This window comes from Trematomus bernacchii, unplaced genomic scaffold (assembly GCF_902827165.1).
Source record: "Trematomus bernacchii unplaced genomic scaffold, fTreBer1.1, whole genome shotgun sequence".
Taxonomy (NCBI): domain Eukaryota; kingdom Metazoa; phylum Chordata; class Actinopteri; order Perciformes; family Nototheniidae; genus Trematomus; species Trematomus bernacchii.
Window position 1 is genome coordinate 82,501 of NW_022987705.1, and position 24,000 is coordinate 106,500.

A 24,000-nucleotide genomic window follows, 5' to 3' on the forward strand; every position below is an offset into this window, starting at 1 on the left:
ACACAGGACTACCTCCCGCTCTGTATTGGCCCATCAGTTTCAGACATACTCCCTTCTGATTGGCTGAGCGTGTCCTCTGTTTGTGTGCAGATGTCGGAGCGTTGTCTCAGCTGGTGATGTTAACGTTAGACCCGAACACAGGAGTCTCTTTACCGTCTCTTCAGGAGGCGGAGCCATCAGAGGAAGGTGTGTTCAGTCTCATATAAGACTCTTATTCACAATATGAAGTGTTTAAACATAAGAAAAGACAACCATTTTTCCCATATGAGCAAAGCTTTTCAATTAGGTGAAGAGGGAGGGTGAGATGCATAGTCCAACACGTCCACCTCCCGATGAGACGGATGAATGTTGACGGAATATTTAGTTTCATTATGAACGGTTTAGTAGATTATATAAAGTGTGTGTCCTCGGGGTCTGACTCCTCTCCGTCTGTCTGGGTTCCAGTCTGCAGACGCTCTCCTCACACCATCAAAGAAGAGAATCCGTACGTCACGCTGTTAGCTTGTTGGGCGAGCCAAGAGGAAGCCGACACCGACTCGTCCAATGAGGAGGACGATACAGGAGCAAGCCCCGCCCCTTCTGGTGCAGAGGGACCAATGGAGGGAGATCCTGCTCATAACACATCGTCAACAACCACCAAGTATTTATACGGTACTACAAAAACTACATCTAGTACTTCACTGCATCCTAACTGGTGTTTGTTTGTCCTGCAGCCTCCCGTCCAATCAGGCGGGACGTCTGATCCCCATGCGGCCGGCCCCACCCCCTCCTCCCAGCCAATTAAAGAAGCCGCTGAGACAGAAGATGCCGAGGTACGCAAACGCACCTTCAGGAAGACAAACAACAACAAACGTCCTTATTTATTTATTTCATTAGCTTTAATTTCTCTGATTTAGTTTTCTTATTCTTGCTGACGGTAAGTAAGAGTTCAGGAAAGCAGCGTTACGACACAAGAGAGAACTGACGCAGTGTAGCATGCAATCAGTGCAGGACCAGCCCATAAACCTGTAAAGGTTTGCAAATCATCATGAGAACACATGTCTCCTCAAGTTGCTGAATGTTCTCTAAATGCTGCATGTGTTGTTGCTGAAGATGTTTAAAGGAACGTCTGAGACTCAGTGTGTTTGTGTCCTGCAGGACGGCCACTATCCGAGTGTCCAGGAAGAAGGGGGCCGTGGGGGGGGCGGCCCCTCAGAGCGCCGTGGTGAGGTCCGGCTGGCTGGATGTGTGGAAGGGCTTCAGGTAACACCATCACCTTTAATACCATATCCACCCTGATCACATCACACGCCCTCTGCTCTTCTTCATTGGTTATAATGTGCTGTTCTTTGGACTTCTGTTTTGTGTACTGTTTTGTGAACCTTGTACGGCGACCTTGAGAGCCTTGAAAGCGCCTTTATAAATAAAATGTATTATTATTGATGGAGCTATCAGCGTCACCATCACTCTGTATCTGATCTGGAAGTCTTATTACATTTGATTGTCCCTGTTTCTGATGATAAGGATTAATATCCACTGTTCAGGACATCAGATCAGAACCAGGTTTATCTCCAGGTGGGTCGACACGTACGAGGAATTTGACTTGATGTCGTGCTGCATACATGAAAGTAAAACAACAATTAAAAACACAGATATAAAACTATTTAAAGAAAAGTATTTACATTGAAATAGAATGGAATAAAATATGTGCAGTAATAAAATAACAGATATTGTGTACATTGTGTGCATTTATGTAATGCATAGAGTCTGTGATGGGACATGCTTTGTGTCCGAGACAATGTTAGCATGTTAGCATGTGGCTATAGCAGGCTCCAGGCTCTGAGCAGCTGCAACTCTTCCAATCGCTATCGGCCGTCTCAAGGTCCAGCAGAGACTGAGCTCCAGCCATAAAAGTCTTCAGCTGACTGCACTCGGCTCATTTCTTTGTCTTATCTTTGAGAATTGGTTTTTAAAAACGTACAATTTGCTCCAAATGTCTGCAAATTAACCCGTTTAAATGTGTAAATATCACAAGAGCAGCAACCCACTGTTAGCTCAGCAGGTATGCTACAGGTCACCCATTGAGGTGATTGAGAATCAAGCAGCTGAGAAGCAGACAGATCGTTTGACATTAACAGCGACAGGAGACCCAGTAAAGAGCCCTGAGGAACACCTCATCAGATCAGATACTGAAGAGGAGGAAGAGGAGGAAGAGGAGGGAGGAGGAAGAGGAGGGAGAGGAGGAAGAGGAGGGAGAGGAGGAAGAGGAGCGGATTCACATAGTTTCTCTTTCTTACAGACACAACGTTCTGTGGGCGACGCTGGACGGGCAGCTGATGTCTCTTTGGAAAAAACGCAACGTAAGTACCTGTCTCTGTATACACCTGTCTGTCTGTCTCCACCTGTCTCTCTGTCTCCACCTGTCTCTCTCTACCTGTCTGTCTCTACCTGTCTCTACCTGTCTCTCTTTCTCCACCTGTCTGTCTGTCTCTACCTGTCTGTCTCTCACCTGTCTGTCTCCACCTGTCTGTCTCTACCTGTCTCTACCTGTCTCTCTGTCTCCACCTGTCTGTCTCTACCTGTCTGTCTCTCACCTGTCTGTCTCCACCTGTCTGTCTACAGTCAGTCAGTGCTCAGGTGTGTTTGTTTCGTTCACCAGGACCGGTTCAGCGAGGTTCTGTTTCACGTCTCCAGCATCACGAACGTAAAGAAACAGGACAAACGCAGGTTCTCCGTGTACTTCAGGAAGAAGCACTACGACTTCATGGCTCACAACGACGGTGAGCTCACCTTCTCCATCGCGACGTCTCGGGGAGTCTGGGTTATAATATCAGTTCATGAAGTTTGAAATGAGCAGGACAGAGAATATAAACATATATATAAAAGTTAAGGTAACAAAGGTTTGCAGTAAAGGACAAAAAGGATAATACCACAATCCTTTAGTCACAACATCATATAACTGTGACTTTATATGCTTATGGTTATTCCAATAACATCATATTTGGTTATATTGTGATTTATAACCTCTTAAAACTGCAAATGATGCAGTTCGTCATCATCTGTTATACGGAGGCCGACAGATGCAAATGCGCTACACGATAAAACTCTTCCATCAGGAGAAGCAGCTTCAGAAAGGATGCAGGTATGGAAACCCAAATGTTCCTCATGAAGGAACATCTTCAGCAACAACACATGCAGCATTTAGAGAACATTCAGCAACTTGAGGAGACATGGCAGCGTTTACTGAAAACTGCAGAAACCAAACGTTGAAGAAGCTCAGAACACAACGGAGACCAGGAGCTAGATCAGTAAATGTGGTAATGCTCATTACGACCACAAGGCGGTGCTAACACACAGCTAAAATATAAACGTATATGGCAGAAAATATTAGGTAAAGTATTATTTATAATTGCAGTATTAATACTCCACATAGTAACAGACGGGTACACCCCTCCTCTCTGGTTCTTCTTCATGTGTTACTCTCTCAGAGGTCCATGAAGGCTGGGTCACGTCTCTGTTAGCGTCCCGAGGCCAGCCAAGCCCTGCCACCCCAGAACTCCTTGGAGCAATCACCATGAAGGACACGCGGAGCCGCGCCTTCGCCGCCCTGTGGGGTCACGACCTCTGGATCTACCACAGCAAGGAGGCCTTCCAGCTGGGCATCGCCTCCTTCTCCGTGCCCCTGAACGTGGCCTCGGTCAAAACGACGGGAAAACACTCGTTCAGCCTCATCACTCCGTACAAGAGCTTCAGGTACCAAGTGTGTGAAGTGTGTCCCAAGTGTGTCCCAAGTGTGTCCCAAGTGTGTCCCAAGTGTGTGTGAAGTGTGTCCCAAGTGTCCCAAGTGTGTGCGAAGTGTGTCCGAAGTGTGCTTTACTGTCTTTTCTTGCCCTGACCCATTCTCCTCGTGGCCCCGCCCCCTCCCGCAGTCTGTCTGTTGATTCGACGAAGGATCTGTCCCTCTGGTTGGACATTCTGTCCTCCACTATCCGCAGTGCTCTGTCCTGCAGCCAGGTGGCGCTGCGGCTCTGGGAAAACCCCGACAACAAAGTGTGCGGTGACTGCGGCACCGCTAACCCGGAGTGGGCGTCGGCCAACCTGCTGCTCGTCATCTGCCAGGCCTGCGCAGGTAAACCTAGCACAAGTGGACAACAGGTGGGATGCTAATGTAGCTAGCTGGTTTTAATGCTAACAGGGATTTCTTCCCAGGTCAGCACCGAGCTCTGGGCAGCAACCTGTCCAAGGTACGGAGTCTGAAGATGGACAACAAGATCTGGACTGAACCATTAATACAGGTGAGGAGGGGCTGAACCATTAATACAGGTGAGGAGGGGCTGAACCATTAATACAGGTGAGGGGGGTTGAACCATTAATACAGGTGAGGGGGGGCTGAACCATTAATACAGGTGACTGGGGGGCTGAACCATTAATACAGGTGAGGGGGGGCTGAACCATTAATACAGGTGAGGAGGGGCTGAACCATTAATACAGGTGAGGGGGGGCTGAACCATTAATACAGGTGAGGGGGGGCTGAACCATTAATACAGGTGAGGAGGGGCTGAACCATTAATACAGGTGACTGGGGGGCTGAACCATTAATACAGGTGAGGAGGGGCTGAACCATTAATACAGGTGAGGAGGGGCTGAACCATTAATACAGGTGAGGGGGGTTGAACCATTAATACAGGTGAGGGGGGGCTGAACCATTAATACAGGTGAGGGGGGGCTGAACCATTAATACAGGTGACTGGGGGGCTGAACCATTAATACAGGTGAGGGGGGGCTGAACCATTAATACAGGTGAGGGGGGGTTGAACCATTAATACAGGTGAGGGGGGGGCTGAACCATTAATACAGGTGAGGGGGGGTGAATCATTAATACAGGTGAGGGGGGGTGAACCGTGTGTGTGTGTGTGTGTGTGTGTGTGTGTGTGTGTGTGTGTGTGTGTGTGTGTGTGTGTGTGTGTGTGTGTGTGTGTGTGTGTGTGTGTGTGTGTGTGTGTGTGTGTGTGTGTGTGTGTGTGTGTGTGTTGTGTGTGTGTGTGTGTGTGTGTGTGTGTGTGTGTGTGTGTGTGTGTGTGTGTGTGTGTGTGTGTGTGTGTGTGTGTGTGTGTGTGTGTGTGTGTGTGTGTGTGTGTGTGTGTGTGTGTGTGTGTGTGTGTGTGTGTGTGTGTGTGTGTGTGTGTGTGGTGTGTGTGTGTGTGTGTGTGTGTGTGTCCATTGAATGATATAAACTCATTCTGTCTTTATCTTATCTAAACCTTTGATCTTTGAGGGAGGGGGGTGCTGACCTTTCACCTGTTCCTCCCCCAGCTGTTTGTCGCCCACGGTAACCGGCTGGCCAATCAGGTGTGGGCTCCTGTGGTGCCGGCGGCAGAGCAGCTGTTTCCGGGGTCGCCGGACGAAGAGAGGTCAAAGTTCATCCAGGATAAATACAGGAGGGGGCGCTACAGGAGGGTTCACCACCTGACCCCCTCCCCCGCCCTCATGGACCAGGTGAGTCTCACCTGAAGCTACACCTGAGGGCACTTCCTGTTTGACCAGGTCTCTGTACCATCAGATCCAAAGGAACCATCTGTGTTTAAATCTGCACTACACAGAGCTAATAGCTAACGGAGGTTTCATATAGAGCAGGGGTCGGCAACCTTTTTGATATGAAGTGCCATTCTAAAAAAAAAAATGTATCAGCGTGCCGACGATCGTGAATTATCAATTGAAGAGCTCGACGAAAACACTCGTGAAAAGTGATGTTTAAAACTCAGTTAATGGGGCTCATTCACTGGCGCTTCCACAAACAACCAACATAATTGTTACATTCAAATGAAGTACATTATTCAAGTTTACATTAACTTTGGATAATAACACGGGAGAAATTAGCGGAAGCGCTCTCTTTTCCTCTCTCCCGCCCTCTCACTCCTGACAGCCTGTCAGTATCTCATGCAGCTCACTGATCCAGTAATGAGTGACAGTGAAGAATAAATATATTTATAACTAGTTCCAAAGGTAGATAAAATAGCTAAGTGTGTTAGGTCTAACTTGTGTGTTTTGCTCCACTCACCGGTCCGTCACAGCGGGTGGAGCTGCAGGATTTCTGCTTCACACACGTTGCACCGCTATTTTATTGTCATTTTCGGACACCTTAAAATACTGCCAGATTGGTGAAGCGATTTTGGCGAGCTTGTTTTGCAGCACACAGAGAAAAGTGTCATGTATGTTACGTCTCGCGATCAGCCTTTTTAGAGAGCACCGATCGATCGGCAGAGAGTGAGTATCGGCCGATATCGATCGCCACGCAAAAACTGCGGCATTTTTACAGCTCCTTATGGGTACTGCAATTTGTGAAGTGCTTTCCTCTGTGGTGAAACTATCAGCACTGCATTACGGAGGAAAGCGGCAGAAAGTCGCCTGGAGTTAAAGAGAGTGGGGCTGCGTTGCGTGCATGGCTTCCTTCTGCAGGTAACGGGGAGACGCGCTCTGGCGGCGGTCTCGTTCAGGATCCAAAAATAAAATAAATATTTTGTACACTTATTCCTAGTGTGCCACTGGTTACGGTGCCGCGTGCCATTGGTGGCACGCGTGCCAGGGGTTGCCGACCCCTGATATAGAGTAAGGCAGGGGTAAGGTACGTTTATTTATAAAGCACATTTTTAGACACAGAAGCAAAGTGCTTTACATGATCATTAACACTTAACACATAGACAACAGAAAGGAACACAATAAATAAACACTAGAGAATGCAATTCCTGAAGAAATTGCTAGTGGGAATGCTTTATGCTGAAAAGCTGATGCTAAACTGCTATGCTGAAATGTAATGTGTAAGAAGAAAGTGAAGAATTTAGATTGAAATGATACATGAACACTGGGGGGTTGAATGTGTGATGAGTGAAGAAAAGAAAGTAAAATGGCTTGGAAAAGTAGCAGAATATTTGAACTGCAAACTTTTGAACTAACCTGATGGCGAATGATCTGCCGCCATGCCAACGGCATTTGATGACATCCCATAATACGCTTAGATGCGTTGATGGCTGCATCGTTACCAAACCTGTGAAGTTTTGGGCCATTTGGAGCATTTTCACTGAAGTTATGAGAAAACCGTGTTTCATGGCGAGCATTGTGTTGCCATGGCAACAGCATTTGAAGAAATCTCAAAACGTTCCCGTAGATGTCTTCACAGCTGGACTGTTAGCACACATGTGAAGTTTGAGCACTTTTTGAACATTTTCATAGGAGTTATAGCGACATCGTCTTTTATGGCGAGGGATGCGTTTCCATGGAAACGGCATATGATGAAACCCCATAATTGACGTAGAGCTGTTGAGGGCTGGACCGTTAACCATTATCTGAAGTGTGGTGCTGTTTTGACCCTTTTCATAGGCGTTACCACAACATCGTGTTTTATGAAACGGCATATGGTGAGATGTCAGATTTGGCGTAGAGCTGTTGAGGCATGGAGAGGTGATATACAAGTGAAGATTGTGGGACGACCGGACCGTGTCCATTGGAGTTACAGCGACATCGTGTTTTATGGCGAGGGATGCGTTTCCATGGAAACGGCATATGATGACACCCCATAATTGACGTAGAGCTGTTGAGGGCAGGACCATTATCTGAAGTCTGCTGCTCTGAGCATGTCAATTGGAGTTATGACATCATCGTGTTCCATGACACAGGTGTTTATATTTGAGCTAACGACGTGTCCAGAGATCAAAGGTTTCCATGGTGATGTGCAGTAATCAGTGAGAGGAGAGCATTTGCATTGTTCTGAATGAGAGATAAACCACTTACATGTGAACGTTTTATTGAAGAAATGAAATTTCAAAGTGTGAAGCATGTCAAGGAACTTGAGCATCTGAAGTGTACTTTTTGTGTACTTTCGGGTCAATAATGTGGCCTTTTTGGCAGATTAACTAAAGGTGTGCGGCTGCTGTGGTGGGGAAAGGTGAGGCTGAACTTACAATGGGCTTTAATGGAGACATGTTGAAAGTTTTTGTCACTTCATGCCCTCAAGAGGCATTTTGTTTAATTATTTTGCTTAATTTGTTTGAATTTTTCAAGCTACGAGATGTTTTCCTACGTTTGTCATGAAAAATTATGTCTCAGGAATGTAGGGTTTGGGAATTATGGCAGGTTTAAAAGAAAATATGAAGGCAAAATTAAATCTGTCCTCCACTCTAGCTGTGACATCACGCACTCTAAAATCTGAAGAAGGCCTCTTTACCAAGGTCTGAACAATGTTTAATATCTCTAAAAGTACGAATCAGATTTAAAAGTTGTGTTACATGAATAATGTCAGAAAGATGTGTAACATTTTAAAGTTGGAATGAGGTTTCTGAGTGAAAGTATGAATCAACAGTTAGCAGTTGAAGTCGCATGAAGATTTGTTGAAGTCTGAAGAATTTCTCCATTGACTTCAATGGTTAAAAATGTGATGTATTATGGGATATATCTCTGGAATTATGAAAGTTGTGAATGAGAAAAGTAATAGCCTGCGATTCCCGACCGAGCTGAACGTTTTGATGTTTGAACGGAGTTTCTGCGATGTGGAATGTGGGAGAAGAAGAGGTGCAAAATAACCCGGCGCAATAATAAAGAATTCCGTGCGTAGCATAACAGATAGTGGGAATGCTGTATCAGCATGTCCCACATATATTGGGCCCCAAACCATTTCATGCTTTATAAGTTAGCAATACAATTTTAAAATAGATTCTGGGGTGTCCATAGTACGGCCCGTGGTCCATTTTGAATCGGCCCTCAGATTCTTAAAGGTCCCATGTCATGGCCATTTCTACTGATCATAGTTCCATTGTTGAGGTCTACTAGAATGGATTTATATTGTGCAATGTTCCAAACTCACATTGGTTTCTCATACAGCATCTCTGTATAGTATGTGTATTCACTCTCTGTCCTACACGGCTTGTTGGAGCTCCTGCCCCCCCCTCCCTATGAGCCCAGTGACCGTCTGCGAGACAGCGAGACACAGCGAAACCTAGCCCGAAACCAGCCTGAGCACAAACACACACCCGCAGCCTGGCTGGGAGTTGGTGTGTGTGCTCACACACCAACTCACAGCCTCGCCGCGTCCCGCCGTCTCAGGGAGGAGAAATTGGCGGAGCTGCAGCTGAGAAAAGATTGATGTCCCCGGCTCCACGGGAACCCATACGGCAAAACGCATCGGAGTAACGCAAACGCAACCGCAAAAAACCTTCCGCCCACACGCAATATACACCGGATTGTGTCAAGCTCCACGAGACGGCTCCGTTTACATCCAACCGCTGGAAAAGCTGCAGTACATATGCCGAACCTGTACGTGGCGCTGTAACTTCCTCCACAAAAAGCAGCAACTTCCTCCACAAAAGCAGCGAAGAAGAATGGTTGTCATGGCTGCACTTCTGTTTATTCTCCGCGGTGGGGGCCGAGGGAACCGCGCAGAGTTTTTCGCCGGTCAATGTGTGTTAAAGTTTAAATCTTCATGCTTCCTCATGCAGCAGCTGATCCAGTAAGTAAACCCGACAGTAAAAATAAACATATTTATAACTAGTTTAGGTAGTTTGAGAGGTAATTAAAATAGCTAAGGGTGGTGATCTGACTTGAAGTGTGTGTTTTGCTCCCGCTGCATCACAGCCGGAGGAGCTGCGTCCTGTCAGATTAGACTTCACTCGCGTTTATGTTCATATCGAGATAAAGATAAATAATCTGAATTCAGTGTGCAGTGTACTTTTGCGGGGGTGAGCAGCAGAGGTGGGGGGAGGCGGGGCTATGAAACGGATGACCGTATAGGCGACCCCACGGCCCCGTTGGACCCCCCAGAGCACTCTGTTCCCAGATCTATCCACCTTTGGACCCGTTGTCGTTTGCGGGGTCTGTTTCTACGTTTCCGTTACGGCGTCGTCTAGCTTAAAGGGCTATACGCATGAGAAATATGCGGATTCAACCCGTTTTCGTCCCCGTGGAGCCTAGGCCTGAGTGTGTGTGTGTGTGTGAGGATTCCAGATCCCAATGGACCAATCCACGGACTTAACATAACGGCTCTGCGGACGTAACGTAACGGCTCCGCGGATTGGTCCATTTGGACCAATGGGCCCATTTGGGTATGGGCACGTCACTGTACCCAGGAAGAAAAAGAGAAATGTCCAACGAGGCGTTCTGGGGCAGCATAGACAGGTCTTTTCTGTGTTAGAGTTTTACTCGCTACAGGGTGTACTTTGAGGGTTTGTGACTCTGCAGACCGTTTACATGCAGAAGCTACAGAACACAAGGGGACGGGTAATAACCGGAAAAGCATGACATGGGACCTTTAAAGTATTTTGGAATATGGCCCACATATGAAATGTGTGTTTTTCTTATATTGTACTTCTGAAAAATATATGTTAACAATTATTACACAGTAGTATTCATGTGTTAAAAAGCCCACTTCTCAAATAGATTAAGTCAATTAGAGCTGAAAACATTTTCGAACAAATCTTAGTTGATAGAAAAAGCCCAATAACTTATTCATATAACAAGCTTGAATTAAACCCCTCATATTTCCTCTTATGATCATCATTCTGTTTGAAGGGATGAGCTGTTTGTTTATTCTTCTTAAAGTACAGTATTCAAGTATCAAGAATGTGAAAAACGTTTGGACCCCCTGGAGTAAAGAATGTGTGTGTGTGTGTGTGTGTGTGTGTGTGTGTGTGTGTGTGTGTGTGTGTGTGTGTGTGTGTGTGTGTGTGTGTGTGTGTGTGTGTGTGTGTGTGTGTGTGTGTGTGTGTGTGTGTGTGTGTGTGTGTGTGTGTGTGTGTGTGTGTGTGTGTGTGTGTGTGTGTGTGTGTGTGTGTGTGTGTGTGTGTGTGTGTGTGTGTGTGTGTGTGTGTGTGTGTGTGTGTGTGTGTGTGTGTGTGTGTGTGTATTTCAGAGGCTGCGTCAGGTGGTGTGTGGAGACGACGTAGAAGAAACGATGTCTCTGATCTGCTCAGGAGCAAAGGTTATTACACACACACTCTCACACACACACGTACACACACACACTCTCACACACACATGTTCACGCACACGTACACACACACACACACACACACACACACACACACAAACTGTAGTTACCACTTCCTGTTTATCTGAGTGTTGTTACCTGTGCAGGTATGTCAAACCGACCTTCTTAGCCCCTCCCCCATCCTGCTGGCTGAGAGAGCCAATCAGGCTCTGCAGACCGAGCTTCTCCGCCTCAACGAGTACACAGGTAACACACACACACACACACACACACACACACACACACCCCCCTGTACAGACCTCTTTTCTTGACGTCTGCTTTTGCTTGTTCTCTCTCAGATATCCCGCCTTACCTGCCTCAAGTGGCCAATAGGAGCCCTGACTCCGCCCCCTCAGGTAGGAAGAATCACCTGGACGAATATATAATGAGCACCATTTAGACAATGTAAAATAATGTGTGTGTGTGTGTGTGTGGTGTGTGTGTGTGTGTGTGTGTAGGTGAGGAGGATGAGGAGCTTCACGGTAAACTGGAGGAAGATCGTTTCCTCTTCTCGTTAGAAAACGACTCGGCGGCGTGCGACGTCCTCGACCTGCGGGAGGTCCTCTCTGTGTTCCTCAAGGAGGGGTGAGTGTGTACCTCTTGTGTACAGTGTGTATAATGTGTGTATTATGTATTTTACCTGTGTGTATAATGTGTGTACTTTGTGTGTACTGTGTGTACTACAGGCCTGCTCTCCAGTTTGAGATGGTGACTCTGAGTGATCAGCTGATCTGCGCCGCTGACAACCAGGAGGCGTTGCTGAGTCACCTGGTGCACATCCTCAAGGTACACGTGTGTGTGTGTGTGTGTGTGTGTGTGTGTGTGTGTGTGTGTGTGTGTGTGTGTGTGTGTGTGTGTGTGTGTGTGTGTGTGTGTGTGTGTGTGTGTGTGTGTGTGTGTGTGTGTGTGTGTGTGTGTGTGTGTGTGTGTGTGTGTGTGTGTGTGTGTGTGTGTGTGTGTGTGTGTGTGTGTGTGTGTGTGTGTGTGTGTGTGTGTGTGTGTGTGTGTGTGTGTGTGTGGTGTGTGTGTGTGTGTGTGTGTGTGTGTGTGTGTGTGTGTGTGTGTGTGTGTGTGTGTGTGTGTGTGTGTTTATAGTAATAACCAGAATAAAGGTTATTAATGTAACCCGAGTTTTTTTTCTCCAGGTGATCCTCCCAGGGGGCGTGTCTTATGCGGAGGTGGGCGGGTCTTCTGCAGTCAGTCGTGTGCGTGCCATAGAAGTGGGCGGGGCTCCGGGTCAGACTGACGCCTGGCTGCTCCTATGGGAGGACGGCGTCAGCGTGCATCCCCTCCTCAAGAACACACTTCAGCCTCTGAGCGTGGACCTGAGCGCCGTCAGGAACCACGGTACCTCTAACGTTCTCCAGGAACACCTGCTGGATCCAGCGTTATGTTCCTAAACATATACAGTTAGTTATCTAAACCTAACAGACAGGATGGAGTCCCACAGGGCTCTAAACCGGGTCCTCTGTAGTCTTAATTCGTAACCTGTTTCTCCAGAGGCCTGTACGACGAAGCCGGTTCAACCTAACCTGGATATGTTTGAGTTAGCCGGTTGGCCCAATCCAAAACAAACGCGCTCTCGCTAAGCGGTCCTACGACGCTGGTTATCAACTCGTTAACTCAAGCCAGCCGTGTCCTATCTAGTTAGGTGCGCGTTCACATGAAAGGGGTGGTATTCGGAGCATTCGACCAATCTCAAACATGGACAAGCATAATGACAGCGCAGCGTCATACTTCCTGAATGAAAAGTGAACTTTAATATTAGACAAATATGAAGACGTTAAACTTTAAACATCCATGACTTAAACACTTTATCCAGGATCAAAGCCACATAGCTGCACCTGCAAGGTGAATACAGCTGGTAAAAGAAAAAGCGTTTGAATGCGTACATGAACAGGTTTATGATATCACTGCCCCGTCTAAGACACGATCTGACTTTAATTACATTTGACTCGAGTGTTTCGTCAACTTAATGTGTTGCTTAAAATAATACTTCTGCATACAGTATGTGACACTGTGAGTGTTGCACGGCCAGATACGGCTCAGCTGACTCAGATAAGGAAATATATGATACATTATGATGTGATATGATATGAATGATAATGGGACACATCGACGTCTGCACTCACAGTGCCGCGGACTGTATTTAATGTTACTCTGATCCGGTTACTTATGTTGTGGCAGATATTTAAGTAAGCTTTCTTAACGCTAATGTTATAATAGTCAGATTGCTCTGAAGATGGGAGGGGATATTCTATTAATGTTCACGTTCACACAGTTGGTTGATTTTTGCCGGCCGTCTTTCCTGCAACGGCAGTTTTTCTGTATTTCATTTCTCCTGTAATATGACTTGATAGCTTTAAACTCCGCACACTGAGCTCTGATTGGTCAGCAGGCGGTGCTTTCACTGAGTTGATCTCTTATCCTGGAACCTATCCTGCTCCGGACCAGGTTAGCCGCTCAGCATAAGTTACCATGGAGATCTAGCCCGCTAAGAAGAGAACCAGCGTCGTAGGACTGGAAACCCAGAGTTTTCCCTGAAGTTAGCCAGCTAAGCGAAAATCCGGCTTCGTAGTACAGGCCTCAGGAGACTTCCACTGAGGTTAGATGGATGGATGGATGGATGGATGGATGGATGGATGGATGGATGGATGGATGGATGGATAGATAGATAGAGAGATCCAGCGTTATGTTTTTAAAAGACTGGATGGAGTCCCACAGGGCTCCGTACCAGGTCCTCTTTAGTGTTAATGTATAACCTGTTTCTTCCACTGAGGTTAGATATCTCCTTTTAGACGAAGAACTGGACGTTTGTGAATAAAAAACACAAAGCTAGAGTTAACGAGGTCAGAGGGTCAGACACGTTCATAACCAAAGGAGAAAACTGAGAAGTATTTAAAAATCTGTCACTACATATTTTTCAGAAATGGATCCATCTGAAAACATCATCACCATGGTAACAGAAGACAGGTGTGTTTCCTGAATTGAATACTGCGTTATGAGTCAGCGTTATGAGTCAGCGTTATGAGTCAGCTGAACAGATTTTAACTTGTTGTACAACATAAAAAACTATGTCTTTATTGATTTCTCCTTCCTGGCTCCTGATTGGCTGAGCTAATTGCAGGTGACATCACAGGTTGTAATCTGTTTCCCATCAGGAGGCTGGCGTTGAGGTTCGAGGAGCCGCACAGCTGCCAGTCCTGGTTCAGCCACCTGCAGAGAGCTCTGACCAATCACAGCGCAGCTCCACCGCGGCCCCCTGCAGCCAATCACAGCGCAGCGCCACAGCCTTTGTACCCGCTGGTTGGTGCGAGGGGATTGGTCCCGCCCCCCATCGAGCGCTGCATCTCCCACATCACCCACTACGGTGTGTGTGTGTGTGTGTGTGTGTGTGTGTGTGTGTGTGTGTGTGTGTGTGTGTGTGTGTGTGTGTGTGTGTGTGTGTGTGTGTGTGTGTGTGTGTGTGTGTGTGTGGTGTGTGTGTGGTGTGTGTGTGTGTGTGTGTGTGTGTGTGTGTGTGTGTGTGTGTGTGTGGTGTGTGTGTGTGTGGTTGTGTGTGTGTGTGGTGTGTGTGTGTGTGTGTGTGTGTGTGTGTGTGTGTGTGTGTGTGTGTGTGGATATTAAAGGTCTCCTACTATACTATTTTTAGGCATATATTATAGGTCTCAGATATATGAAAAACATGTCTATGAAGTGTTTTGCTCAAAATACAAAACAGATCACATTATAGCCTCAAACCCCTCTATTTCAGCCTGTTAGCAAAGGGTTTACCACAAGGTGAGTTCCTTTTTATTTCCTGCTTCTTCACACATACTCTCTCCAGTACAGGTTAGCTCTGAGTGTTAGCATGCTAATGTGAACACAGACCATATTACTTCCAGAACACGTCTCATTGTTTCTGACAGCAATGTTTCTGATTGGCTCGTGGGTGTAAAGCCCGCCCACATTTGAGTAATGTGGTCATGACGCAGCAAATCTGGATCAGCTCCGTTGTTCCCCCGTTTTTAGAGATGTGGGTACGGAGGAAAAGAGAGAAGGGTTTATTTCCTGACACTTTGTGAGTCTCCTGACACACCGGGGACACACCGGGGACACATGGTGATGTAGAGAAGACATCACAAAGTGCATTTTGCGTAATAGGAGACCTTTAAACACTGTGAGTGTAACGTGTCTGTCTCTCAGGTCTGAAGGTGGACGGCGTGTACCGCCGCTGTGGCCTCGCCGCCAAAGTCACCCGATTGGTGGAGGCACTGATGACATCACCAGGCTCCGCCCCCCTGGAGGCTGACGAGCAGGGAGTCCTGGACGCCGGCGCCGCCCTCAAACAATATGTCCGCCAGCATCAGCAGAGCCTGATCCCCGAGGCCGAGAGACTCCAGTGGATCCAGGCTGCAGGTAGAACCAGAACATCTAGAACCACTACATCTAGAACCAGAACATCTATAACCAGTACATCTAGAACCAGTACATCTCTAGATCCAGTACATAAAGTATCAGTACCTCTAGAACCAGTACGGTACCTCTAGAAACAGTACCTCTAGAACCAGTTCATCTAGACCCCGTACATCTCGAACCAGTACATCAAGTGCCAGTCGTCAAGTACAAGAACATCAATTACTACCATGTAGTATTAGTAGTATTACTGCAGTATCAGTAGCATTAATGCAGTATCAGTAGTTTTAATGCAGTATCAGTAGTATTACTGCAGTATCAGTAGTATTAATCCAGTATCAGTAGTATCAGTAGTATTAATGCAGTATTAATGCAGTATCAGTAGTATTACTGCAGTATCAGTATCAGTAGTATCAGTAGCATTAATGCAGTATCAGTAGTATTAATGCAGTATCAGTAGTATTACTGCAGTATCAGTAGTATTACTGCAGTATCAGTAGCATTAATGCAGTATCAGTAGTATTAATGCAGTACTATCAGTAGTATTACTGCAGTATTAATGCAGTACTTCTTCTCAGTGATTTCAGACGAGCGCTCCAGGTTCTCTTCGTACCGACGGCTGCTACGGAAACTTCCTGAAGACAACAGAGCCACGCTGAACGCACTGTTTGGACACTTCTACATGTAACACACACACACACACACACACACACACATTTCATTTATGTAAATAAAAAGTACAACATTATTTGCATGTTGAAGTGTGTGTCGAGGAGTATCCTGAAGGAAGCTGGTGTGTGTGTGTGTGTGTGTGTGTGTGTGTGTGTGTGTGTGTGTGTGTGTGTGTGTGTGTGTGTGTGTGTGTGTGTGTGTGTGTGTGTGTGTGTGTGTGTGTGTGTGTGTGTGTGTGTGTGTGTGTGTGTGTGTGTGTGTGTGTGTGTGTGTGTGTGTGTGTGTGTGTGTGTGTGTGTGTGTGTGTGTGTGTGTGTGTGTGTGTGTGTGTGTGTGTGTGTGTGTGTAGGGTCCAGGTGTTCTCCCAGGTGAACAGGATGTCAGCTCAGAACCTGGCTCTGGTCCTGGTCCCCTCTCTGTTCCAGACTCTGAACCAGGACCTGCTGACGCTCACCAGAGAGTTCATCATCCACCACTCGCTGCTCTTCCTGGTGATGCCTTCACTTACCCTACAATACGTTATTATTAATAAAAAAGGACTGGTGTAAATGATAATATCTGATTTATGTTGTTGTGTGTGTGCAGACGCTGGGTGGAGAGGAAGAGGAGGAGGAGCAGATCACCGTCTTCTGAGGTTTCCTCCTCACGTTATATTTAAAAAACACTTTAATTTCTTTTGGGGAAGATCAATGTTCTCCTGTTGGTCAACATGAACACATTATTAACTCTTAGCCTGTGTTAGCATACATTAGCATCTGACTGCATCTGTTAGCATATGTATATATATATATATATTATTAGCAAATGTCATTCTGTTCATATCTGATATCATCTGTTAGCATATATTAGCATTAGTGTTCACCTGTCTATAATTGTAAGGGCTAGCTAGCATCTGTTAGCAACCCTTAGCATCTGTTAGCAACCCTTAGCATCTGTTAGCAACCCTTAGCATCTGTTAGGACCCTTAGCATCTGTTAGCAACCCTTAGCATCTGTTAGCAACCATTAGCATCTGTTAGCATCATCAAAATATTTGATTAAACCTTTAGTTTCTTTTGGGGAAGATCAAAGTGTTTATCTCTCCTGTTGGTCAACATGAATACAGTATTAACTGTTAGCATGTTTTAGCATACAATAGCATCTGTCTGCATCTGTTAGCATTTAGTATATATATTTTTTTTTAGCATATGTTAGCATATACTTTATTAGCATCTGTCTAGATCTTTAAGCGCTTGTTAGCATCAATTAGCATATGTTAGCATCACCAAAATATGTTATTAAACCTTTGTTTTCTTTTGGGGAAGATGAAAATGTTTACACAAATACATTTGATTATTATAATTAAAGTTGTATTTATAAAAAGGGGAAATTATATTATCAGGAGTTTACATTTTCACATTATTATATATATTCTTATCTTTCATTACTCTAATATTTTATCATCTTATATTATATTATTTTTGGTTAATTTCTTGTATTGTTAAAATAAAAGAGGAACATCTCTAACGTCTGCAAACAACCTCACTTTATTGATTAAGATGTAAACAGAGAAACATGCAGGTGAGGAGAGCTCTGATTGACCATCACATGTACACGTTCTCCTCTGAACTCTGCGCTGGTATTGGTGTTTCCACGGAAACAGCAGGATTACAGGGAACTGTGGACAGGTTAAGAAGTTAGCATCTGTTAGCATTCAATAGCATCTGTTAGCATACATAGCATCTGTTATAATCTCTTAGTATCTATTAGCATTCAGTAGCATGTGTTAGCATATGTGTGCAACTGTTGGCATGTGTTAGCATTCAATAGCATGTGTTAGCCTACATTAGCATCTGTCTTGATCTGTTAACAGTTATTAGAATACATGTCTGCATCTGTTAGCATTCAGTAGCATCTGTTAGAATCTCCTAGTATCTGTAAAGCTGGCTACACACCAACCCGATTTTGGGAGTCAGAGGCCGTCAGAGGCAGTCGGGCATTCGCGGCGCCCTACTCAGGTTGGTGTGTCCCGCACCGTCATGTCTTTACGGCACCTTTTCACACCTCCCGATGCCGATTCAACATGTTGAATCGGCCGCGGGAGGTCAGAGAAAGTCGGCCCAAGCAATCACTCTGATTGGCTGTTCACACTACCGCTGCCTGCTGGTAAGGACAGTTATTGCCACTCGTCGACTGAAGTATTTGCGGTGTGTTCGTAGGCGGGCAGCGTAGGCGGGCGGCGTAGGCGGGCGGCGTAGGCGGGCGGCGTAGCTGACATAAAAGTCGGGACGCCTTCGGTATGCGTTCTTTGGTCTCAAGTGGGTGTGTAGCGACCTTAAGGGTATATTAGCATCTGTTAGCGTCTAAGCATTGTAAATAAACCAGTGTTACCATAGTGACATTCGTCCTCCTCCCTCTTGTTGCCACGGTGACTGTGCATCTCCACATACAGGTTGTCCTCCAGCGGACCTGAAGCAGCAGATCATAAATATCATAAAATATTAACTAAACCAATCAATGAAGCTTCAGGTGTGTGTGTGTGTGTGTGTGTGTGTGTGTCCCTGTCTCTGATTGGCTGATACCTGAGAGTCTGATCCGCTGCTTCCTCTTCCTGTTGAGGACGAACAAGATGATGATGATGCAGAGGACGAGAAAGAGGAGGAAGAGGAGGATAAACACCGTCACCAATACACTCCTGCTGCTGAGATCTGCTGACACACACACACCCACCCACACACACACACACCCACACACACACACACACACACACACACACACACTGCACGTTCAACAACAAAATCAACACGAGTCATGGGCTGAAGTCGAATAGTCCATTTAGCTTAGGAACCTTCCTAACGGAGTGAAATTACCCGGAAGTCCCTCAGTGGCAGCCATGATAAGTGCCGTTCCAATTCTCTAAATTAAAGGAAAGGAGGTTTCAAACTTCCTTTATAACCTCCTTTAGCTTAGGAACCACTGGACCTCCCTAACCTAAAGGAGAGGAGAAAATGCTGCCCCACAATGCCTTGCAGCCGCAGCATTTGCCGTCACACAACAGTCGGCCGTTCACGGAAACAACCGATTATGAACGAGAAATGATATCATGAAAGTTATGGTGCTTATTAAGCATTTTAAAACGTATCTGGTAAGTTGCCAAAGTGCTTTGTTTTGAACGTTCATCAGTATTATAATCAAAAAGAGAAATATGAACGTTAGTTTTTACTGAAATGATCAAATAAAGTCAACATTTCACAGTCTTTACTGAGCTGTGTGGGGTTTGTTCAACTTTTAAAAGATGTTTGAATGGTGATATACACAGTGATAGATGTTAAGGACTAACGTTTATAATAAATACATTTGTATTGATTTTAAGATCTTTTCATACAATCATACGTATTGGGATCATTTGTATTAATGTGGACCGGAGGGAGAGGGTGACGAGCATATTAAGTTTCACTTTCCTTTTTTATTTCAATTCCAACTTTGGTCATGAAGAATATGTTTCTCTGTTGTCCCCGTTCATAAAGCACAACAGCATCAGAGCACGGTGCAGAGTCTCTAGATGAGTTTACAGTAGTCCCTCGTTCTTATTAAACATCCATGTTGTAGTCCGCTGTATAGAAAACTGTAGTTTCCATAGTTTCCCCACAGCAGCAGACGCACATTTATGACCTCCGCTGGCGCATCATAAACACGTCGGATAGTGAAAGTGCAGTCGATTCTCTAAAGTACCGCAGTCTCTTCTCCTAAGTCCTTTTGAATTCTCCTATCCACTATCCCTTAACCCCGTGACCTTTCACTCAGAGGTCAAGGAATAGACGATAGGGTTAGAATTTAGGAGCTGATTTTTGGACTATCCGACCGCAACCCCGGTTTCTTTACTTCCTCTAATATCTGTCTTCAGGCTCCACAGAGAGGACAGGCTAACGATGCTAATGATGCTAATGAGGCTAACGAGGCTAATGAGGCTAATTATGCTAATGAGGCTAACGAGGCTAATGAGGCCAATGAGGCAAATGATGCTAATGAGGTTAACGTCAAAGTAAACAGTTGTAATGTTAAAAGTCAAAGTAGTGACTGTAGTCGCCGCAGCCTAGAAGGGGGCGGGGCCTAACGTAGAGGGAAGGTACCTGATTGGCTGCTCTCCACCAGCAGCAGGAAGTCCCTCCTCAGCACCCGCGTCCCGTCCTCCTCGTACACCTGCAGGCTGTAGTTCCCTGAGTCTCCGGGCTGGACCCGTCTGAAGCGCAGCGAGCCGTCTCGGAGCAGCTGGCAGCGGCCGTGATGGCAGGCCGTCACGTTGTTCTTCAGAGAGACCAGCAGGTCGGGGTGAGTCCAGCGCACGTCCTGCTTCAGCTGCAGCTGGAGGTCAGAGGTCAGCAGCACCGCCCCCCCGCTGTGAGCCTTGATGACCTCTAAGGCTGGGGTCAAAGGTCACACTGTGAATAACTCCTGCATCACTGTGGTCTCTCACAACCTTCTCTGCAACACCTAGCTTATTGTATTCTATCTGACATGTTTATACTTCACTTCTCTTTACTGCACCTTGGTCTGCCCCATAATCTGCATTATATAATTTTCTCTGTTTCTATTGTTTTATGTCTTAAGATTTGCATTGCCATAACTACACTACCATATTTAGTTACTGTGCATCAGGGGTTAGGACTCATAATGATGACTCCTGTCAGGGGTTAGGACTCATAATGATGACTCATGACAGGACTCATAATGCTGACTCATGACAGGGGTTAGGACTCATAATGCTGACTCATGTCAGGGGTTAGGACTCATAATGCTGACTCATGAGAGGACTCATAATGCTGACTCATGACAGGACTCATAATGCTGACTCATGTCAGGGGTTAGGACTCATAATGCTGACTCATGTCAGGGGTTAGGACTCATAATGCTGACTCATGAGAGGACTCATAATGCTGACTCATGACAGGACTCATAATGCTGACTCATGTCAGGGTTCAGGACTCATAATGCTGACTCATGACAGGACTCATAATGCTGACTCATGACAGGACTCATAATGCTGACTCATGTCAGGGTTCAGGACTCATAATGCTGACTCATGTCAGGGTTTAGGAGACTGGAATAAAACAGAACAAACCGTGGCTCTCCATCATCAGGATCCAGATCCAGAACAGAACTGACATGGCCGCCGTCTGCTAGCTCCGCCCCTCAGCTGTCAGTCACTGCGAGTCGGAAACACACACTTTCAGTGGCGTGTGTGTGTGTGAGAGTGTGTGTGAGTGTGAGTGAGTGTGTGTGAGTGTGTGTGTGTGTGAGCATGTGTGTGGGTGTGTGTGTGAGTGTGTGTGTGTGTGTGCGTGTGTGTGTGTGTGTGAGCGTGTGAGTGTGTGTGTGTGTGTGTGTGTGTGTGTGTGTGTGTGTGTGTGTGTGTGTGTGTGTGTGTGTGTGTGTGTGTGTGTATATAATTAGTACAGCAGTCGACTACGATGTTAAAATGGTGTTTTGACAATAACACAGTTCCTGCTGCTGGTGGTTCTCACGTCTTAGTCGTCTTTCTGCATAACCTTTTTGATCGTTTACATCTTTTTGTAAACGTCTTCCTTCAGTTTTTGCTTTGATTTGTGTGTATTTGAGCCTTACCAACAATGAGGAGTAAACTCTGACTGAGACCTGTTCTGTCCGTGATGCCAACCCAGGCGAACCCTCTCTGTGTGTGTGTGTGTGTGTGTGTGTGTGTGTGTGTGTGTGTGTGTGTGTGTGTGTGTGTGTGTGTGTGTGTGTGTGTGTGTGTGTGTGTGTGTGTGTGTGTGTGTATGTCCTACCTGAGGAAAGGATGATGGTGGAATTAGGATTTATTAATCCTGAAGACGACACCAAACACAAGGTGTAAATGATGGCGGCTCAAACTCTGATAGCAAAGTAGGAAATGAGAACCCCCCCTATACACACACACACACACACACACACACACACACACACACACACACACACACACACACACACACACACACACACACACACACACACACACACACACACACACACACACACACACACACACAGAGACAGACACACCGACCACACAGAGTTTCAGTCAGTATGAAACCACATTAGGTTGCTTCCATTCTGACAGTCGGGCTATGACTCACTAATCTCTCAGGGTCAGGAGCAGAGAACAGGGGAACTGTTCATCAGTTACTCCCCCAGTGTTACCATTAGTTCTGGAGGAAGACGTTGATTTTCTCTTATACCTCCAGGGATAAATCAGAATACCCAGAGTGCAATCTGCTCCAGGGTTTTGTTTCTGTGACTTGGGACTAACTTTAATCCTCAGATGGTCTTCAGCTCAGCCTAACCTTGGATCTTCCTTTAGGGAAGTTCCCGAGCAGATGGAGACGGCTTGTTGTTTATGGATCCACCTGATCAGCTAGTTTCAGAGGATATCAGGATTCAAACCGTATCTGAAGAACTGAGCGTTCTACTCCAGGAACAGCCGAGATACGTTTAGACGTACATTAAAAACAGGACATGAGCACGTTAGAAAAGTCCAAATTCTGAGAAAAAGGTAAATTCTGAGAAATCAGGCAGAACGCCGGCAGCTTGGACGTCTGAGGGATTCTCCTCCAGCAGCTGTTTGTCTCCTGCTGATACACAACATGTAGTTTATAAGTAGAAGTACTCAGGTCTTGTACTTTAGTCAAAGTAGAAGTATTCAGATCTAGTACTTGAGTCAAAGTAGAAGTACTCAGATCTTGTTCTTGAGTAAAAGTAGAAGTACTCAGATCTTGTACTTGAGTAAAAGTAGAAGTACTCAGATCTTGTACTTGAGTTAAAGTAGAAGTACTCAGATCTTGTACTTGAGTAAAAGTAGAAGTACCAGAGAGTAGGAATACTCTGTTACAGTAAAAGTCCTGCATTCAAAATGTTCCTCAAGTAAAAGTAGAAAAGTATTCTCATCAAAATATAGTGAAAGTAGCGACAGTAAAAGTAGTCATTGTGCAGATTGGTCCATTTCAGAATAATATATATGATATGTTTTATAATGATTGATCATGAAAGTGTTCTCAAAGCTGGTAAAGGTGCAGCTAGTTTGAATGACTTTGTATACTGCAGGGTAGCTTGTGGATTTACTCCAGGTGGAACTAAAGTCTGATTTAACACTTGATTATATTTCACATCATTCATCCACATCTGTAAAGTAACTAAAGGTATTCAATACATGTAGGAGGAGAAGTACACCATGTACCTCTGAACTGTAGTAGAAGTACACCATGTACCTCTGAACTGTAGTGGAGAAGAAGTACACCATGTACCTCTGAACTGTAGTAGAAGTACACCATGTACCTCTGAACTGTAGTGGAGAAGAAGTACACCATGTACCTCTGAACTGTAGTGGAGAAGAAGTACACCATGTACCTCTGAACTGTAGTGGAGTAGAAGTACACCATGTACCTCTGAACTGTAGTAGAAGTACACCATGTACCTCTGAACTGTAGTGGAGAAGAAGTACACCATGTACCTCTGAACTGTGGTGGAGTAGAAGTACACCATGTACCTCTGAACTGTAGTGGAGTAGAAGTACACCATGTACCTCTGAACTGTAGTGGAGTAGAAGTACACCATGTACCTCTGAACTGTAGTGGAGTAGAAGTACACCATGTACCTCTGGACTGTAGTAGAAGTACACCATGTACCTCTGAACTGTAGTGGAGAAGAAGTACACCATGTACCTCTGAACTGTAGTGGAGTAGAAGTACACCATGTACCTCTGAACTGTAGTGGAGTAGAAGTACACCATGTACCTCTGAACTGTAGTAGAAGCAGTACGTGAATTGGGCCGGTACTCACCGGTACACAGTACCGGCACTTCTGATCTTTACCCATGTGGTACCGGCACTTCTTACTGAGTACCGGCAAGGTGCCGGTACTCAGTAAGATGCCGGTACTCAGCCGCCAGCCACCGGCGGCTCGTCATGACGCATG

The 24,000-nt window shown here is 45.7% G+C and overlaps 2 protein-coding genes across 3 annotated transcripts in view; one reads left to right on the forward strand and one right to left on the reverse strand.

Annotated features, from left to right (window-relative positions):
- The window catches only part of LOC117490685 (arf-GAP with Rho-GAP domain, ANK repeat and PH domain-containing protein 1), a 22,292-nt gene extending 5,580 nt beyond the window's left edge, over positions 1 to 16,712 (forward strand). Inside the window, exons 5-26 of the mRNA XM_034140464.1 lie at positions 91 to 186; positions 445 to 640; positions 714 to 812; positions 1,138 to 1,242; positions 2,279 to 2,339; positions 2,639 to 2,759; positions 3,468 to 3,732; positions 3,909 to 4,108; positions 4,189 to 4,274; positions 5,293 to 5,475; positions 10,874 to 10,942; positions 11,098 to 11,197; positions 11,290 to 11,346; positions 11,449 to 11,575; positions 11,677 to 11,776; positions 12,136 to 12,337; positions 13,918 to 13,963; positions 14,152 to 14,360; positions 15,176 to 15,388; positions 15,964 to 16,069; positions 16,407 to 16,548; positions 16,643 to 16,712. Coding sequence (XP_033996355.1) covers positions 91 to 186; positions 445 to 640; positions 714 to 812; positions 1,138 to 1,242; positions 2,279 to 2,339; positions 2,639 to 2,759; positions 3,468 to 3,732; positions 3,909 to 4,108; positions 4,189 to 4,274; positions 5,293 to 5,475; positions 10,874 to 10,942; positions 11,098 to 11,197; positions 11,290 to 11,346; positions 11,449 to 11,575; positions 11,677 to 11,776; positions 12,136 to 12,337; positions 13,918 to 13,963; positions 14,152 to 14,360; positions 15,176 to 15,388; positions 15,964 to 16,069; positions 16,407 to 16,548; positions 16,643 to 16,690 — 2,831 coding nt within the window. The 3' untranslated portion in view covers positions 16,691 to 16,712. The remainder of the gene's footprint in view (positions 1 to 90; positions 187 to 444; positions 641 to 713; positions 813 to 1,137; positions 1,243 to 2,278; positions 2,340 to 2,638; positions 2,760 to 3,467; positions 3,733 to 3,908; positions 4,109 to 4,188; positions 4,275 to 5,292; positions 5,476 to 10,873; positions 10,943 to 11,097; positions 11,198 to 11,289; positions 11,347 to 11,448; positions 11,576 to 11,676; positions 11,777 to 12,135; positions 12,338 to 13,917; positions 13,964 to 14,151; positions 14,361 to 15,175; positions 15,389 to 15,963; positions 16,070 to 16,406; positions 16,549 to 16,642) is intronic.
- Positions 16,713 to 17,198: 486 nt separating this feature from the next.
- On the reverse strand, positions 17,199 to 21,928 carry LOC117490697. 2 transcript variants are annotated; one of them, XM_034140479.1, is made up of 6 exons: positions 21,840 to 21,928; positions 21,155 to 21,239; positions 20,166 to 20,456; positions 18,618 to 18,743; positions 18,427 to 18,504; positions 17,199 to 17,713 (listed from the first exon to the last, which is right to left on the reverse strand). In XM_034140479.1, the coding sequence occupies exons 2-6, from the start codon at positions 21,198 to 21,200 to the stop codon at positions 17,640 to 17,642; spliced, it is 615 nt and encodes a 204-aa protein (XP_033996370.1). In that variant the 5' UTR covers positions 21,201 to 21,239; positions 21,840 to 21,928; the 3' UTR covers positions 17,199 to 17,639. The 2 variants fall into 2 exon arrangements, with proteins under 2 accessions (XP_033996370.1, XP_033996369.1); XM_034140478.1 differs by having other exon boundaries at positions 18,618 to 18,746.
- Between the last annotated feature and the right edge of the window lie 2,072 nt (positions 21,929 to 24,000).

Bases quoted from the DNA above. Each gene is read 5' to 3' on its own strand.
- LOC117490697 (XM_034140478.1), bottom strand. From the start codon at position 21,200: ATGTCAGTTCTGTTCTGGATCTGGATCCTGATGATGGAGAGCCACG. The intron at 18,747-20,165 runs GTACCTTCCCTC...TGTGTGTGTCAG, and splicing joins GGTGGAGAGCAGCCAATCAG to CAGATCTCAGCAGCAGGAGT. The intron at 18,505-18,617 runs GTATCAGCCAAT...CTGCTGCTTCAG, and splicing joins GCAGCGGATCAGACTCTCAG to GTCCGCTGGAGGACAACCTG.